General features: G+C 36.3%; 1 protein-coding gene across 4 annotated transcripts; it reads right to left on the bottom strand.

Annotated features, from left to right (window-relative positions):
* Positions 1–14,570: 14,570 nt before the first annotated feature.
* On the bottom strand, positions 14,571–17,365 carry Sec3 (exocyst complex component Sec3). 4 transcript variants are annotated; one of them, XM_090371938.1, is made up of 2 exons: positions 15,834–17,365; positions 14,571–15,761 (listed from the first exon to the last, which is right to left on the bottom strand). In XM_090371938.1, exons 1-2 carry the CDS (start codon positions 17,223–17,225, stop codon positions 14,571–14,573), a joined length of 2,583 nt encoding a protein of 860 aa, XP_090228064.1. In that variant the 5' UTR covers positions 17,226–17,365. The 4 variants fall into 4 exon arrangements, with proteins under 4 accessions (XP_090228064.1, XP_090228063.1, XP_090228065.1 ...); XM_090371937.1 differs by having other exon boundaries at positions 14,571–15,788; positions 15,846–17,365; XM_090371939.1 differs by having other exon boundaries at positions 14,571–15,778; positions 15,878–17,365.
* Between the last annotated feature and the right edge of the window lie 1,637 nt (positions 17,366–19,002).

Below are 19,002 nucleotides of genomic sequence, written 5' to 3'. Positions count from 1 at the left end.
GGTATTAAGGGTAAGTTGCTACAATGGATAAAAGGATGGTTACGTGGGAGAATACAGAGGGTGGTAATCAATGGGTGCTGCTATTCATGGACTAATGTTATTAGTGGAGTCCCACAGGGTTCGATGTTGGGTCCACTGTTGTATTGTATATTTATCAATGATATTGATGAAGGTATATCAGGCTATGTCAAAGTTTGCGGTCAAAGATGATAAAGGTCGGCAGGGTTGTTAATGACAATAATGGCAGTGTGCTACTGCAACAGGATCTAGAAAATTTGGGCAAATGGGCTGAGAAGTGGCAACTGAAGTTTAACATTGACAAATGCAAAGTACTGCATATGGGTAGAAGTAACCCCAGAGAAACGTACCAACTCTGTGGTACTATACTTAAGGTGGTAGAAAATGGAAAAGACCTGGGAGTAATTGTGCAGTCAGATATTAAGTTTTCTGAGCAATGCAGACAGGCTGCCAGGCAGGTCATGGGGTTTTGTCAATGATATACAGGAATTCTGCTAGCAGGGAAAAGGAGGTGATTATCCCTCTGTATAAGGCAATGGTCAGGCCACGCCTTGAGTACTGCGTACAGGTCTGGGTTCCTCGTTTTAGGAAGGATGTAGATCTGCTTGAGCGTGTACAGAAATGGGCAACAAGATTGGTCAGGGGAACGAAAGGATACTCTTACCAAGAAAGAGAGGCTTAAGTTCTGCAAATTGCAGTGGCTGGAGACTAGGCACCTGCGCGGTGATGTGATTGAGGTGTATAAGGCCTTGAATGGGTTGAGCACGCTGAATTCTGATGGGATCCTTCCACTTGTTCAGATTACGAAACAAAGGGGACATAAATTGAAATTCAGGAAAGACAGATGTAGAATAGATGTGCGGAAATTTGCCTTTAGTCAGCGGGTGGTTAATTGCTGAAACAAACTTCCATCTGTGGTTGTGGAAGTTGATAGGTTGAATAAATTTAAGGAGGAACTGGACAGGCATTTGGAGGGAATGGTGTGATTTTTTTTTTTTTTTTGGCTGATATTGCATACACTTGCTTTCTTGCATCACATGCCATTACTACTACTGCTACCAGATGCGAGCCTCTGGGGTTTATGAAAGAGCGGAACAGTAAATAGAACTGATAGTACTGTAGTTGGAATAATTGTTGTGGTTTTAGGCGCATCGGCGACTATGACCATATTACTCCCTGTATACTGAATGTAAATTGCTATATTTTCTGTTTGCTGGACGAAAAATCCGAGTTTCCAAAAAAGACACAATGCTGCAAGACCGATTAAGTCAGCCACGTTGTGAGAAAGGCTCATAAAAATTTCCTCCGTCATCAATGGAACTCGAACTCAGTTTTTTTTCACCTGTTGTGGAGAGGACAATGATCCTACTAACAGTGCTATTCACGAGGTCACCAGAGCTGATAAACATATTTAAAAACCAAATCTAATAGTAAGATAAAGTAGTCAAGAGGTTCCAAACAGTACAATTAATTGCACCTAAGAATCATTGATTCTTAGGTGCAATTTTGCTTAGGTGCAAATTTGCTTACCAATATAAAGAAAATATAATAAAAATGGATAAATAAACAATCACGTTATTATTAGCCATGTGGTGCCAGCAAGCCTGAGGCTTAGGCTAGGCTGGTGCCTAAGACTCAGGTGCCAAAAGAAATTTCTGAACTACCTAGAGATAGATAGAGAGAGAGAAATAAAAGGGAAGCACCAAGGAAGAAAAGAATGATGATATCCAGCTCAGGACGCTGGGTGTGCCAAGCCCATACTCACCTGATGTAGTAGTAGTAGTAGGAGTAGTAGTGGCATGTGATGCAAGAAAGCATGAGCTTATGCAGCATTAAAAAAAAAAGATCACACCATTCCCTCCAAATGCCTGTCCAGTTCCTCCTTAAATTTATTTAACCTGTCAACTTCCGCAACGACAGATGGAAGTTTGTTCCAGCAATTAACCACCCGCTGGCTAAAGACAAATTTCTGCACATCTATTCTACATCTGTCTTTTCTTAATTTGAATTTATGCCCCCTTAGGTTTGTAATCTGAACAAGTGGAAGGATCCCATCAGAATTCAGCGTGCTCAACCCATTCAAGGCCTTATAGACCTCAATCAGATCACCGCGCAGGTGCCTAGTCTCCAGCCACTGCAATTTGCAGAACTTAAGCCTCTTTTGGTAAGAGAATTCCTTCATTCCCCTCACCAATCGTGTTGCTCTTCTCTGTACACGCTCAAGCAAATCTACATCCTTCCTAAAATGAGGCCTCCAGACCTGTATGCAGTACTCTGCATTGCTCAGAAAACTTCATATCTGACTGCACAATTACTCCCAGGTCTTTTTCATTTTCTACCACCTTAAGTGTAGTAGCACACAGTTGGTACGTTTCTCTTGGGTTACTTCTACCCGTATCCAGTACTTTGCATTTGTCAAGGTTGCCACTTCTTAGCCCCTCAGCCCAAATTTTCTAGATCCTGTTGCAGTAGCACACTGCCATTACTGTCATTAACAACCCTGCCAACCTTTGTATGTGAGCCCCGGGGTTTAGTGAGATCACTTCTGAATCAAAGAGTGGTGGCTTACTTATTGAAGTACATCAGAGATTGAAAGTTGTTAATTAGAGAGTCAGTCGCTGATCTGGTGTTTATGTTCAGCGTGAACTGTATTCACAGAGAAGCGGAAAAACAGAATTAGATTCCTGAATTGACTAGAAAAACAAGGAAGTTGGTTTTGCTTAGGATTTCAATTACTTCGATAGTTCTAGTGATTACTTTGGTAAGTAGGGTGAGGTCAGCATTAATTATTCTGGTGCTTAGAGTGTTAGATGAAAGTATTCCCAAATTGTTTCAAAGTGACATTAAGCTAATGACATTAAGAGCAGGAGATCTGCAGACTTACTTATTAAAGTACAGGGCAAAATTGAAAAAAGGTACAAGTAATTACAGACCAGTTAATTTAACTTCTGTTCCAAGGAAAATAATGGAATCACTGGTAAAAGAAGTAATGCAAGATCATCTACACAAGACTGCAATTATACTTTAAACACATCATGGGTTTGTTAAGGGGAAATCTTGTTTGGCCAATTTGATTAATTGCTACGATGTGGTCAAAAAGGAAAAAAATATATATTTTGCAAAAAATTATTTTGATATTATATACTTGGTTTTCGGGAAAACTGTTGATAAAAGACTACTGTACAAATCTGAGCACTGTGGTATTAAGGGCAAGTTTCTACTATGGATAAAGTTCCTTTGTTGGATGGTTCAGTGGGAGGAGAGAGAGTGGATATCAATGTACGTTACTATTCGTGGACTAATCTTATTATTGGAGTTCTCCAGGTTTCGGTGTTGGGTCCATTATTTAAATTATGCTGAAGACATATCAGGCTTAATGTCCTAGTTTGCAGATGATAGAAAGATTGGCAAGGTGGTTAATTACAGTATGCTACTGCAACAGGTTCTAGTCAGGCAGATAGGCTGAGTAATGGCAATTGAAGTTTAAAATTGTTAATTGCAAAGTTCTGCACGTGGGTAGCAGTAACCCCAGAGTAATGTACCAACCATGTGGTGCAACACTCGGGCTAGTGGAAATGAAAAAGATCTGGTAGTAACTGTGCAGTCAGATATGTTCTCTAGCAATGCAGACAGGTGCCAGTGCAGCTCATGGGGTTTTGTCAATGGTAAACAGTTATTTTGCTGGTACAGATAAGGGGGTGATTGTCCTATTGTAAAATGCAATGGTCAGGCCACATTTTTGAGTACAAATAAATGCATTGAGATTAGTGAGGGGAACAAAGGGTTGCTCTTACCAGGAAAGGCTTGTTCTGCAAATTGCGCATCTAGAGACTAGCTACCTGAGCGGTGATCGGATTGAGGTGCTAAAGAGTTTTAATGGATTCAGCAAGCTCAATGCTGCTGGGATTGTTCCTCTTGCTCAGACACCACACTTGAAAGGGCACAAATTCAAATTGAGGAAAGATAGTTGCAGAATAGATATGTGGAAGTTTGCCTTTAGCCAGCAGGTGGTTGATTGCTGGAACAAGATTCCATATGTTGTAAAAATTGATAACTTAAATAAATTCAAGGAAGAACTACGCAAACTACTGTTCTTGGCCTGAGATCCTAGAATATCAAAATGAATTCGAGGCTTCATAAAAAATAACAGAATATTTTTGAACAGGCTGTTTTCAGGAGAGATTTTGTAAAACCATTTCCCAGTAGTAAAAGATATGTCTAATTCTTCAAGAAATCTATTGGCCATAAAGGAATATTTTCAGTACAATATAAATTTTAATTAATATTTTTTATATACTTTTACTTTTTGAATAAACCGGTTCTGAATGTGGTTTGAATAACACCAATTCTTCTGTTGCTGCCATTGGTTAAACCAAATGGCTTTTGTTCCTGTGCTTAACCTTGAACCATAATCCATTTCCAAACAGAAATTTGAACTGTGTACTCTCCAGACTTAGTAAAAACTGCAATTAATTCCCTACCTCTTTAAAAGCACTGCTGACACAGATAAAAATATCTAGTGCTTTTTCAATGCTTCTCCACCACCTAATTTTTTCTCCTCCTGAATGAGCTGCATATTTTCTTCCCAAAATGCAAAACACATTTGTTAAAGGGCGATCTTGCCTGGCCAATTCGATTGGATATGATGCAGTAACAAAGGAAATGGATGCAAAAAACCACGTGTACCCTGTATGCACGGAAGACATTTTATGTGAAAAGCATCTTTGACGAAAATCAGAACCTTTTAAAATCGGACTGGTTATGAACAATGTAAAATTTTATACTCACTTTCACTATTTACTCTACCACATTGTTAGTGACCGAGCATCATTTAGGAAGAGACGTAATTTCATTTTCACATTTTAGCCAACAGGCTGAACACTGACTGCCGGACCAAAATTTAGTAGGTGCTGCCAAATCAGCGTCATTTGGGAAGTGACGGAATTTGCATCATTTCCATGTCAAATTTTCATGACCAATTGTTCACGAAATTGTGCCAATCAGAACACCCATGGTCTTTTAAAGCTTTGAACAGATTGAGCAAACTCATTGCTGATGGCATTCTCCTGCTCAGGCTACAGATGAGGCGGCATAAATTCTGAGGAATGACCGTTGCAGATGTGCAAAAGTTTGCATTCAGCCAACAGTTAGTTGATTGTTGGAATTAATTTCCATCTATTTGGAAGTGGATAGTTTGAATAAAATCAAGTAAAGAATGCCAAGATTGGACGGGATGGATGTGATTGGACATATGCACATGCACGCTCAAATTTGCATTTACTTAAAAGCCACGAACTGCATGCTCAGAAGTCAATTTTTTATGGTCTCAAACAAGCACAAGTTCAATAACACAGAAACCAATATGGGGATTTCCCAATTTTTTTTTGCATAACAACTAGCAAGTCAACAGAGATTCACAAAAAAGAATGGACATAACAGCAGGGTTCCCTCCCCACACACAAGATCTTAAAAAATAGAACGTTATGCAAGGTTTTCTGCAATTCTCTAACCATGTTAGAGTGAAACCGTGTTGTGCGAGGATTGGCATAATTTATCGCATTAGAGCGAAACTGTGTTGTTGAAGTACGTGTCATATGGAACTTGTCTGTACTTTAGTAATTAGCTCTCACAAAATTTAATTTAATGCTTTTCTGTTCACAGTCTTGTCATTTCATGGCTGTAACAGGGATCAGCAGTCTTTTAAAGTTCATGCAACTTTTATACTACTGGCAGGATTTCTGTTTATACATGTAGGTAAAATTTCTCCTACTCAACCTGTTTAAGTAACTTTGCTGTAGTCTATTAGCTTAAACACTATATTCATTTGATGCAATGGACAGCTACTGATTGATTTTTTTTTTCCCCTTGCCTTTTTCCCATTATGTAGGGTCAGCGTTTTTGTTTTGGCATGCAATTTTTACGGCTGGATGCCCTTCATGATGCCAACCCTCATCCTTTATTCGGGCTGGGAATATGCGGTGGTCATTCCCTGACCTGCCGCATCCTCCGTATTTGGTGGGTATGGGCTCGAACCTCGGTCTAATCAAGAAGTGTGTGCTATGCACTACTTGCTCCTGCCCACCTGGCTACGGAGGCGTCACAGCTACTGATTAACTGACTAAATTACGGTAAACGCATTCTCTATTACTAACACTGGTTCCTTCTTATTTTTGTTCAATATTTTGTAATTGAAATTTTTTAAAATCAATTAAAACAAATAAGTATTATATAGACACCCCACAAGCACCAAGCATATTTGTTCCATTTAGAGCACAAGTGATGGAGTATTAAGAAGTATTGTCAAAGTTAATGTTTCCGAATCAACTGCTAAATGCATGAATAAACTAAACCTCTCATTTGATGCTCTCTTAATTGACCGAAGCAGATGGCACTTTCTCATCTACTAATTTATTCATAACAAATTAGTATATAAGAAATATTTGTGATTCAACAAAACTGCATGCGTTGTTGAGTGACCACTATTTGGAACTATGACTCAATAATTAGGAATTAAAATTACTAACCTTTTATTCTAACTTACACCATTTGTATATTTATGTAGGTGTAGATTTCTCATTTCAATTTTTTTTTCATAGTTTCTGAGTATTAAAAAAGTTTTTTTTTAATACTCTGATTTTAATGCCCTAGAATGACTAGAGCTGAGAGATTCATTGTAACCACATTTGACAGCCAACATAGCCCCGTTTCTAGCATTGCAGCTATCAGTGGGATTTCTGTGAGAATATAGGTTGTCTTGCAATGTGTGTACTTGCATCCACGTACATTACCAGATGACCATAACCATCCTTCCACATGCTGGCAGTATACAAACTACATCTAAAAATCGTATATTTTAGTTGCATTCACTTAATAAATGTTAGTTTTGATCTACAGTTTTACTTATTTCAGTAGCTTAATGATGTACAAAAAAATTTTGAACAAATTCCAGGATTACTTGAATTTTAATTTCAGTGTACTGGGATCAAGAAAAAAAACTGAAATAAGCTCCAGATGAAACATGATGCAAGATATACCACACATCACATTTGCATAACTTCTGTGTCTTCTTATTCACTTCCATGATATTATTCTAGCATGTGCTTTGGCAGCAGCATGCTATTAATTATCCTGGTATATTGTGTGCATTTCAAAATGTAACCAATTTCTAATACTACATAAAAATGAATATTTCAAGTTACATTAAAATAGATAATTTAATCTTGCAGTGGTAGTGACAGGCTTGCAAAATATTTATTATGCATTAATTTGTCAGTTCAAGGTTAGTGGGTGTAACTCTGTCTACATTGCTAATTATACCATAGACCAGTAGTTTTTGGAAGTGAAAAGAATTGTGGGTGAAAAGAATCTGAGAGATCACAAGCAACTCTTTGTTGCCATTATATTTGTCTAAATATAATGACAAAAAAAGAGTTCTTGTTGAATGGATGATTTAGATAATGTTTATTTGTTTTTATTATTATACAAATTGATTTATTAGTATTATTATTATTATTTATTTTACAAAACATATATTACAGATGACATATCCGATCATGCAGTGTATGAGTACATAATGGTGAACAGCAAGAAATAATAAAGTAAATGAGGTAATATAAGAAGTCAGATATAAAATATAAGTAACAAAAGATATACATCAAGTACATATATGCATGTGCAGAAATCAGTAGCTTATGTCAATTAAAACTTTACAAAAAAAAAAAAGAATGACTTACTATCATATTTATGTTGTGTATATGTTTGTATGTTTATATATACATTGTTTATATACACACTAATATATATTCTAAGCAGAAATATGTTTACATGTATAATGATAGGACATACACACCTAACACCTATGTTTCTACTCATGGGGGACAACCCAACTCGATGCATGCATTGTACATTACCACTTACAGTTAAGCATATACTTTTAGATTATTCTCATTTCAGAAAAAGTACTTTCCACCCACACTCACAACTGCAAGAACTATTATCGCTTACCCACATGATTGGAAATAGTGCTAAACTAGCTGAACTTTATACCTTTCTGAAACAAATACATATTGAATTCCTTTGATACCAAAAAGGAACAAATTATTATATATTATTATCCTATAATAAAACAGTGTTTTATTATAGGATAATAATATAGGACCTAGCACATTTTGGCCTCAGCTGACTGACCTTGTGCCCTTAAACACCAATACCAATATATGTATAATGCTGAATTTTTATATACTTAATTTTATACATTTGAATTAAGGAATTAATAAAATTTTCATTCCACTGAAAATAAGAGATGGAAAAAAAAAAAAAAACACATTTTAAATTTTCCATTTAAAAAAATTAAAACTTACATTTAATAAGTATTGTAATCCATTAATAAAAGGTCAAGCATTGGTATACACCAAGCAGAATAAAACTTGTTTTCAGAAATAAAAAAAGAAAATTTGGAGTCTGTCAGACCTCATGCCACCATTATTGTCACAACTGGTGGTGCCACTGCTGCCAGATTAAATTACTCATTATTAAAACTTTGTTGGTTTGGCAATGCCTGGAGGATTCACCACTGAGTACTGCTCCACTTCAATTGCCAAGTGTGCATGCTATTTGATTGCCAATCAAGTAGCATGCACACCTGGCAATTCACAAATATTACTGAAACACCAATTTAAAAAAATGAAATGTGACATCTTGAATCCCAGTGTAATTTAACAATACAAATCCACATTTGGTGTCAAAATACAATTTTAAACTATAGAACACAGAAATCGGAAGGGGGCTATAAAAGTTCACGCTATAATGTTACATTATATAACTGCATCATTCATTTAAATTCTCACATGGTCAAAAAAAGTAACTGATCAGCTTTCCTCTTCCTGCAGAATGCAATGTAGCCATTTGGAAGATTTGGAATCCTGAATGCACAACAGGCATGTGTTTTGTCAGATCTGATGTGATTTTTAAGAAGCCCACCTCAATTAATCTTACTTGCTTATCAACAGGTGGATAAAGTACTCTGAACTTTTGACACTCAAAGACAGTAAATAAAAAATTTTGTACAAAAAATATTTTCATAAGACCCCAAAAAAACTTCAAGGCCTGTTTCAGTTGCATTAGCACATGCATAATGCCAGCTATGAATGGATGGTCAGTGGAAGGTTGGTTACAAGCTGAAGTTTTCTAATCATTATGATTCAGATTTCTAAAAACTGACAGGATATGAAACATGGTACTTTCTTTATGACCCACCATCAATCCTCTAAATGGCAGTTTTTCAGGAATAAAAATATTTGGATTGATAGGTCTAGAGGTAAAGTCATACTAGAATCATTTTTGACTATACATGCATAAATGATTATGAATTTGCACCAAGAGGTCATACTATTAATAAGAACATTTACTCAGAAACCATTTTAAGTTCTTGAGAGAATGATTTAAGTGCTTGAGAAAGATCAGCTCCCATTTCTTGAGAAAAGGGACCTGATCTTTTGGGGCATGGAAAAATTGTTAATTACTTGGCATTGCTCCTGCTTATATGATAACTTCTAAATAAATTTTGAAACTGCTCTGACACTTACAACATTCTCCTTATTTACCTAACTTTTCCCCCATGGAATTTTTTCCCTGCTCACTCTCAACCCCACCTAAAAAAAACTCATTAAATAGACAATTATTTTCTGGTGAAACAAAACTAAAGACAAATGTAATTGTGGCACTTTCAAAAAAGAACTTCAAATAAACTTTTTTGGAACTATATAAGGTTATTATGCGAAAATTTCAATATCTGTAGGTATTATATTTGCTAATACAGTATAAAAATTCAATCCTTGACTTTTTTTGTCTCTGCCTTGTATCTCTCACGTGGTTAAAATAAATGAAACATTTCAAAGTCAGAGAGAATTAAGATCCTTCTAAATTACTAAACTTTTGGACCAGGATTTTCTACTAGTACCCCATTAAGCACAAACCATATATGGGCAAGAGCATCTTTGAGAAGGTCAAGTAGTATTGTACGCAGGAAGAACATTTGGCCATCATCTGTACAGAAAGTAAGCAGTACACAGACTAATCAAATTACAAACCAGAAACAATCCGATAGATTAAGAGAACTGCTGCCAGTATCATGTAAGCATTTCTTCTGCAAAGATAGTGAGATAACATAAGTTCAGAATTCTCTGTGAAATATGTCTCTGTGAAAACTAAAATTATGGGTGCAAAAAAAGGATCCACTAGCAATGCCTGTACTTTTTCCACATGATATTCATCACACTAACACAGGTGAGATTGGGAACCTCAATATGTGCTGCTACTTGGCATTGTGTTGGTGTTTTTATGTGGTTTGAGATATTCTACTGCTGTCTACATTTGAGATGCATAACAGCTGGAAGTGCAGTCACTTATAACTGAAAATCATTGCTAAAAAATGCACAGGTTTAGTACATGTCAACTTAAACACCTATGTATATAAAGGTATTCAAGTTTACTGAACTACTATGACAGTGTCCAAGGATCAATTTCACATCTGCAGCAATGGAATTAAGGAATGTTCTTCAAAATATTCTCAGGAATTATCATCATTATACAGCACATGCTCTTCCAACATATACCAAGTGACCTAACACACCTTATTTGATATCATGTTAGTTTTAACTTAGATTTGTCCTCTAAAATCCACCCTGAGGAATACAATTATAAATCGTCTTGTATATGACCAGAAATATAACATATTTTGTTGTTTGAGCTATGCGATCAGCATATTCTCTCCTCTTCCTTAGTTTCTATCAAAATTTTGCAAGTTTATTAGGAAATTAACTTCTTGAATACATTAATCTTTAAATTGCCCAGTGTAATAAACATTGTGAAAAGAAAGCTTGGTGATGTTATGAATGAAAGGCATATGAGACAACTAAATTCAATTAAACACATTTACCTAGGCATTTTGAAAGCAACAATAAGCTTACTGACCCTGCAAACTTGAGAAGCCATCTCTGCTAATATTAATCAAATGCATGCTCTCACATGATAAATGACAGCTGCTATCAATCAAATAAAATGTCAAATATTTGTGGGATAAAAATACATAAACTTTGTTTTTCATTTATATGATTTCTGAATGTATTTTAATAACGATGGGAACTGCAAATTAGAAATAAAAATTGCACTTTATTTCAGTTTAATACGTTAGTCAACTTCTCTAATCTAAACGGCTCTGTTATGGAGAGTAGGTAAACTACATAATCAGAATAAAATATACTCAAATTAAGAAATTTCCCTTTCCTTTTGAAAATTTCCTAACCTAATGAACCAGTTGAACACAGTTCAGTTAGAAAAATTTAATACAGCATTACCAGTCCAAAGTGATTAAAAGTGACGAGTTTTTTATTTTCAATGTGCAATTAAAGCATGCACACTCATTTATGTAACAGTGTTTGAGTGATAGTAGCTCTCAGTTGCAATTGGTATCAACCAATGAGACTTAATATAGTGCAATTGTCAAACTACTGATCACTCACACATGGGCAATCTCGAAAACAGAACTCTCTGATCACAAAGGAGGTGATTACTGTCAGCAGCTCTATTGTTGGGAAAAATGTTGTGCAAGGATAGGTGAAATAGGACCAGGGTATGTCTGCCAGGGGCAAAAGTAGATGACACTGTAGAGCAGATATCATCTTTTAAGTGGACAAAAGGTGATACTGATATTGATGTACACGTTGGCACTAATGATATTAAGAGTAGGAGATCTAGGGAACTTATTTAACAAGTACAGAGACATGATGGGAAAAAGTCACAAGCTAGGATTCAATTTGAAAGTGTCTGCAGACACGATAGGTGGGAATACATGTTGAGAGGCTTGTCAATCAATTCAGCCCTGCAGAAAACGTGAAAAGTTCATGGGGTTGAATTTTTCTCAGTGTGGTCTGTGCTTGTTAACAGGAGAGACTGTTTTTACAGGGATGGGATACACTTAAACAGAAGGGTTGCAACAATATTTGCTGATATACTGTCAAGGGTAAAGGAAAAGGCTTTTGTTTTCGTTCTCAGACAGTTTTTTGACTATGAAGTGGGACCAACTGATGTTACCAACAGTGAATTCTAAATGAGAAGCATTCAGGGAAGTAATCAAAGAAGCTACTAGGCTCTTTATACCAGGGATGAAATACTGTTCAAGGCATAGATAGACCTAAATGGATGTGAGATGAACTATTGAGACACTTGCAAAAAAGAAAAGTGCATGGGATGCATATAAATTTTCAGGTGATACAGAAGTCTCTCCTAGATATAAATTCTTAAGTTAGGCAAGCTAAGGTAGATTATGAAAAGTCTCTGATGAAGAATACGAAGAAAAGCAGATAAGACTTTTATGCTTATATTAACAATAGAAGGAAGGGGTTGAATCATGTTGGTCTACTTGATGTCAGTGGGATAACTGTTGACACTTCTCAGGTTGCTGACAAACTGAAAATATTTTGCATCTACATTCACATATGAGGAATTCTTTACGGGAGAGGATGTCTGAAGTTTATCAAACTAAAACGAGGAGCTAAATGTTTTTGTGATAACTGAAAGGAAAGTGGGAAAAAAATTGTTGAAGCTGAACACAAAAAAGGCACCTGGGGTGAATGGGATCTATCCCATATTAAGGAAGGCAGCAAACCCTTAGTGATAATTATGAGAGCAACATAGGATTCAGGGGAGGTCCCTACATTTGCACACTGGAGATGTGCAAATATATTCCCAAATCATAAAGGGGGATCAAAAGGTGACATGAGTAATTATACACCTGTCAGATTAACATCTGTTCCAGGGAAAATAACAGTAACTAGTTAAAGAAGTAATGCAGGACCATCTGGGCAGGAATGCAATTACTCTGCAGTCAGCATGAATTTCTTAAGGGGGGGGGAGTCCTGCTAACCACTGATAGGTTACTATGATGCAATGAATAAGGAATTCATGCAAAAAATAATTCGATATCATATACTTGGATTCTAGGAATGCTTTTGATACCGTTGTACATATAAGACTGTATAAACTGGAGCAATGTGGCATTAGGGACAATTTACTGCATTGGATAAAGGGAAGAAGACAGAGTGGTAATCAATGGGCACTTGCTCACCATGGACTACTGTTATCAGTGGAATTCCTCAGGATTCAGTGCTGGACCCATTGTTGTTTTCATTATTTATTAATGACACAGGCAAAGGCATATCAGACTCAAGGTCAAAATTTTCAGATACAAAGGTTGGCAGGATGGTTAAAGACAGTAATGTCAGTATGCTACTGCAACAAAATTTAGAAAAATTAGGTCAGTGGGCTGAGAAATGGCAGTTGAAGTTTAATATTGACAAATGCAAAGCACTGCATATGGGTAGCAGTAACCTCCACTCAGGGTAGAAGAAAATGAAAAATAACTGGGATAAATGTGCAGTCAGATAAGAAATTCTCTGAGCAGTGCAGATGTGCTGCCAGGCCAGCTCATGGTATTTTTGCCCATGATATACAGAAACATTGCTAGTAGGGATAAGGAGGTGAAGTATACATCTAAAGTATTGCATACAGCTCTGGAGGCCTTACTTTAGGATGTAGATTTGCTGGAATGGTGCATGGAAGGGCAACCAGATTGGTGAAGGAAACAAAAGGCTGCACTTACCTAGGAAGGCTTGAATTCTTCAAATTGCAAAGTTTGGAGAGCAGGCACCTGCAGGGTAACCTGACTGAAGTGTTTCTAGCCTTAAATGTATTGAGTAATTTGAATGTGAACAGCATTCTTCTTGTATTTGAGCCTACACATGAGGGAGCATAAATTTAAGAAAAGGATGGTTGGAAGATAGACATGCAGAAGTTTGCTTTCAGCCAGCTAGTGCTTGCTTGTTGGAATAGGCTTCCATCCATTGTTGTGGAAGTGCATGGTTTGAATAAATTCAAGGAAGATCTCGACAAATTTTTAAAGCTTAAGGATGGGTGAAGATTGCTTTTTTTTTTTTTTTTTTTTGGGGCTGATGCTATATAAGCTTGCTTTCTTACATCATTTGCCACTACTACATGAAAGGTAATGGGGGGGGGGGGAGTTTCAGTGAATACTACTGATATATCCATAGATCAACTTTATTAGGACTTCACTATACTATCCTGTACTCTGTAACTGTCTGTATACTTATTTACAGATGTTTCTGAAGTAACTTTGAAAGTCAGTTATAAACTAAATTGGTAAAAGAATCCCAAAATGTGTTCATGTCATTTGTAAATAAGTAATAGTTTAGAATACTGACTACGCTAGATGTAGGTCAGTAAACCAAATGCTGCATTCAAAACATGAAATTAGGTATTATCTATTAAATTAAATTTAATTTTAATTGAGAAAGCTTACATTTAATAGCTTTCCTTATTATTCAAAAGCTCAATAAATTTAGCAATTCAAAATTCATTCAGTGCCATATATCCCCCAAATATTATAAACATTTATATTTGATATACAATAAAAAAAAAAAAAATACTCTCAAAGAGAACACAATGAGTATATAAAACAATATATTATTTAGGAGTGTTCAGTGGGACTGAGCAATATCTGAAAAGAAATCAAGTATATTTTCTATTGTAAACTCCAACTTAATCATAGCCCCTGGATAGCATCTGTCAATAAGACCCTCAATATGTTTATATTGTCTGATAAATTCATCCTGCATTGAGTGCCATACCACTTGTAACAGATTTTCTTCTTCACATAAATGCTTTTCTACCTTTCTATATAAACTCTCTAATCCTTTTTTTACCTCTTTTCCTGGATATTCTTTAATTACTTTACGTAACTCCTGCTTACTAAATGCTAACTGATAGCCTACTTCATTTTCTTTCACACCTTGATCAACTTTGCTTTTAACACCATCAAAAAATAAATTCAGTTTCTCAAGAGGTCTTCCAAAATAATGAATCACATATGCTTGCAGTGCTTCATTATATTTTTGCTTAGCTTCTTTACGTTCTCTTTCCAGGCATGAAATTTTCAGCTGATATAACAACTTATATAAATGATGGAAATTTTCCATTAAAATAATTTCCTGGGGAGTTTTTTGATGATCGACAGCAATACATATAATAGCTTCAAACATGGCATGTACTAACTTAACATACCATCTTTCTAAATCAGTCCGTCGATCAGATCCCTTAAATGTAGCTTCTGCTTGCCTTACAAAGTCTTCAAAATTTGTTATAAAAGGCAAAATGCCACATTTAGATTTTTTTGACACTTTTGCTTCTTCAATTGACTTAATTTGAGACTGCATAAATTTATCAAAGTCTCGTTTGGCCTGGACAAGAACATTAGCAAATGTTTTACTCAGAAAAGAACCTGTATCTTGAGCAGACATGACATGCTGACTAAGTCGTACCAATACATACATTGAATAAAATCCATCAATTTTATCATAATAAGAAATGAAATTGAGCAATTCTGATTCCAAAACAGCAAAAAGTTCCCCCATCATTCGCCTGACTTCCTCATTGATCTGTTTTTCTGTCTTTTGTGTTGTATTTAATATTTCCTCACTACTTGTTCTGCTGAGGCTAACACTGCTTGGAGTAGGACTTAAAAGATCTCCTTTATAAATAATCTGATGATTATTTCCTGATGGATGATCCGACACTAACCCAAAGAACTGGATACAAAACTCTTGTTCTGCTAGACATACTGGTTCAAGGGTACTTAGAAGTCTCTCAAATATCTTATCAAATACCTCCCACTCAGCCAAATCTAAATCTGATCCATACTGTTCTGGATCCATGCCAAGTAATGAAAATGTTCTAGGCTTTACTAATGATTTTACTCCTAAATCTTGATTAGATCCAGATACTTTACCTTTTTTATCTCTTTCAAGACCTCCTTTATTGGATATTTTTTCTTTAGCAAGTTCAAACAATCCTTTAATTTCTTTTTCATACAGCTTACTTAATGAAGAAATGTAAACTTTGGCTAGTTTTGAGTAGCTTGTGCTATCAGCTGCTTTTAGCCATTTCATAAGGTCCATATATGGCATTAATTCTTGGTGGCATAATGTGTGCTTTGGTAGAGTTAAATCGTTTGCCAAAAAACTTAGGTTTTCTCCTCCATATTCATTACCTATCTGAATAAATACATTATTAAGATGATGGGATAGTCTCATAGTAAATTTATTTCTTAATTTATCAAAGAGCTTTTTTTGGTCCTGATATGCTGTCATTTTCGTAAGGCTAGGATGAATCTGGGCATTCATCTTTTCTTGGAGGGCTCTTGCTGCAGAAACACAAGCATTTATTCCTTCTGGAGTTTTTAAATCACCATCTAATAATGCAACTTGATGATTATGATCTAAATTCAACTGTGAAATAAAACTATATAATTCTTGGTAAAGCTTTTCATTATTCATACTCTGAATGTGTATAAGTGAATCCTTTTCTTCCATTCGCAGTACTGAGTCTTTAACATTTTTTAGCAAGTCATCATACAAGTTTAAACGATCTTCTAATCTCATAACTTCATCAATTGCTGTCTGAAGAATGCTCATAAGGTGCTGTACATGTTGTTCTGATGCCATAATAGTATGAACATTTGTTGCATCAAGGGCAGCAAGCTCCTTAGCAAGCTGTTCTGTAAACGCTTCTGCATTGCAAATCACAAAATCATACTGATTCATTAAACGTTCTAGGTCTGCTTCTTCATGAGCAGAGAGAGCCTGATAATCTTCAGTCTCCATAATCGCACCCTCTCCCAGTTGCTGCGTAGTAGCACCCAACTGATTAGATGGCGTAACATCCTCAAGCCACTGTTTTGGAATATTGTTGAAAGTTGGTTTTTGTCTCGGAAGATGAAGACAACACAGTTTCCAAAGGCAGCCAATAAACGCATACTTCTCGGACACACTACTGGCAACCCACTTATAAACCCGATCAAAGTGAAGATCGAATTCAGCTGTGTCTTTAAATTCATCTTTTCCGTCTACTACAGTCAAATCGCGAAGTTGCCATGTTGTTTTCTTTTTGTAAATATCCTTATCCGATTTCTTAACCTGGCAAATACTTACACTGACTGGTTTCTCCGTTGTCACAACTGCACATAAAAAAGCCGTTTTTTTCTTTTTACTGGCTTTCGCGACATTCGCAACACCAACAAGTCTTTCATCATTTGGTAAAAATACTTCTTTCTGAAGAGAATGTCTAATAGCAGCCATTGGCTACGCTACAGGAAAACATAAGACTTCTTACAAACTATCTTCAACTATAGTACAATGATGATATTAGGAATCCACTTACTGTATAACATATTACAGCAAATTTCATCCAATAGTACAAAATCATATAACTGACAGAACACCATAATATTCTAACACACCTCTTACACCAAAAGATACAGCAGACTACAACTCCGTATGGTGTCACATAAAAGAACAGATACGCCTTCCAATCTCAGCTGTAATATGAGAAGCCCAAATAGCCAAAAGAGGACTAGCCATGACTGACGTTTAGTGAAATATTAAGTCAAATTGCTTGAGTTAAAATTAGATCAAATTAATATCAGTAATAGGGATGACCAAGCTTAACAAACTTTTCCAAGACTGTCTTCGAACAGTTGAGAGCCGTAACATTTTGAAGTAGGCAGGAGAATTTTATTTAATAATATTTAGGTGAGCAATTGCTTTGCATGTAGCACAGTTGGTATAATCACCGTCTTCTCTACACCGGGTGAAGAAAACCTCAATTCGACTCACATCATTGACAAAAGATATTTTATGGGCTTTTGCACAACATGGCTGAGTTAGTCGATCTCAGGCGAGGGTAGAATGGTTTTTTTCCTCTCGCAACGCGGGTTTTTCATGCAAAAAACACGTAAATCGACCAACGACAACATATACAGTATGTGTATACATACGGCGAAGTATGGTCTAAGGAGGGGTTAGAGCATTAGTATTAGTAGAGGCATATGATGCAAGAAAGCAAGCTTATGCAACATCAGCCAAAAAAAAAAAAAAAAAAACCTCTTCCACTTCACCCCTCCGTTCGTTCGAATTACCTGTCCAGCTGAGCCTTAAATTTATTTAGGCTATCAACTTCCATTACAAGGCATGAAAGTCTGTTCCACCAACCAACTATCCGCTGGCTAAAGGCAAATTTCCGCACATCTATCCTACATCTGTCTTTCCTCAATTTGAATTTATGCCCTCTCAGGGGATTATTCTGAGCAAGAGGAAGAATCCCATCAGCATTGAGCATGGTCAAACCATTCAAGGCTTTATACACCTCTCTATCAGATCACCTCACCGGTGCCTAGTCTCCAGACACTGTAATTTGCAAAACTTAGTCTCCAGACACTGTAATTTGCAAAACTTAAGCCTTTCTTCGTAAGAGCAACCCTTTGTTCCATTCACTAATCTTGTTGCCCTTCTCTGTACTCGTTCCAGCAGCTCTACATCCTTCTTGAAATGAGGCCTCCAGACATGTATACAGTACTCAAGGTGTGGCCTGACCATTGCCTTATACAAGGAAAAAATCACCTCCTTATCACCCTAGAAAAATTCCTGTATATCATTGACAAGACACCATGAGCTACCCTTGGAGCCCGTCTGCACTGCTCAGAAAAATTCATATCTGCCTGCACAATTATCCCCAGTTACTTTTCATTCTCTACCACTGTCGGTGTAGTACCACAGAGTTGATACGTTGCTCTGGGGTTACTGTTTCCCGTTGTACTCCCCAAATTCCAGTTCTGCATTCCTTATATCTGTGTGACACCACATCTCTGATATACCAACAATATCCGCCTTTGATGCTTTGAGCAATACCTCAAATTCATCAAATTTATTTACCAAACTCCTAGCATTGGTGTACACGCAAGGACACATGCAGCTGTACCTAGTCTTAGCTACCCTAACACAGCCCATGTGTTTACTTGTACCGCAATGAGTCCCAGCAGAGTCTGAAATATAATGCATTTTGTTTTCCAGACTTCTG

This window comes from Mastigoproctus giganteus, chromosome 4, assembly GCF_048544385.1.
Source record: "Mastigoproctus giganteus isolate SK-2022 chromosome 4, ASM4854438v1, whole genome shotgun sequence".
NCBI classification, from domain to species: domain Eukaryota; kingdom Metazoa; phylum Arthropoda; class Arachnida; order Uropygi; family Thelyphonidae; genus Mastigoproctus; species Mastigoproctus giganteus.
This window is presented reverse-complemented; position numbering and strand designations above follow the sequence as displayed.

Excerpts from the sequence above, each read along its gene's own strand:
- Sec3 (XM_090371936.1), bottom strand. The coding sequence starts at position 17,225 with ATGGCTGCTATTAGACATTCTCTTCAGAAAGAAGTATTTTTACCAAAT.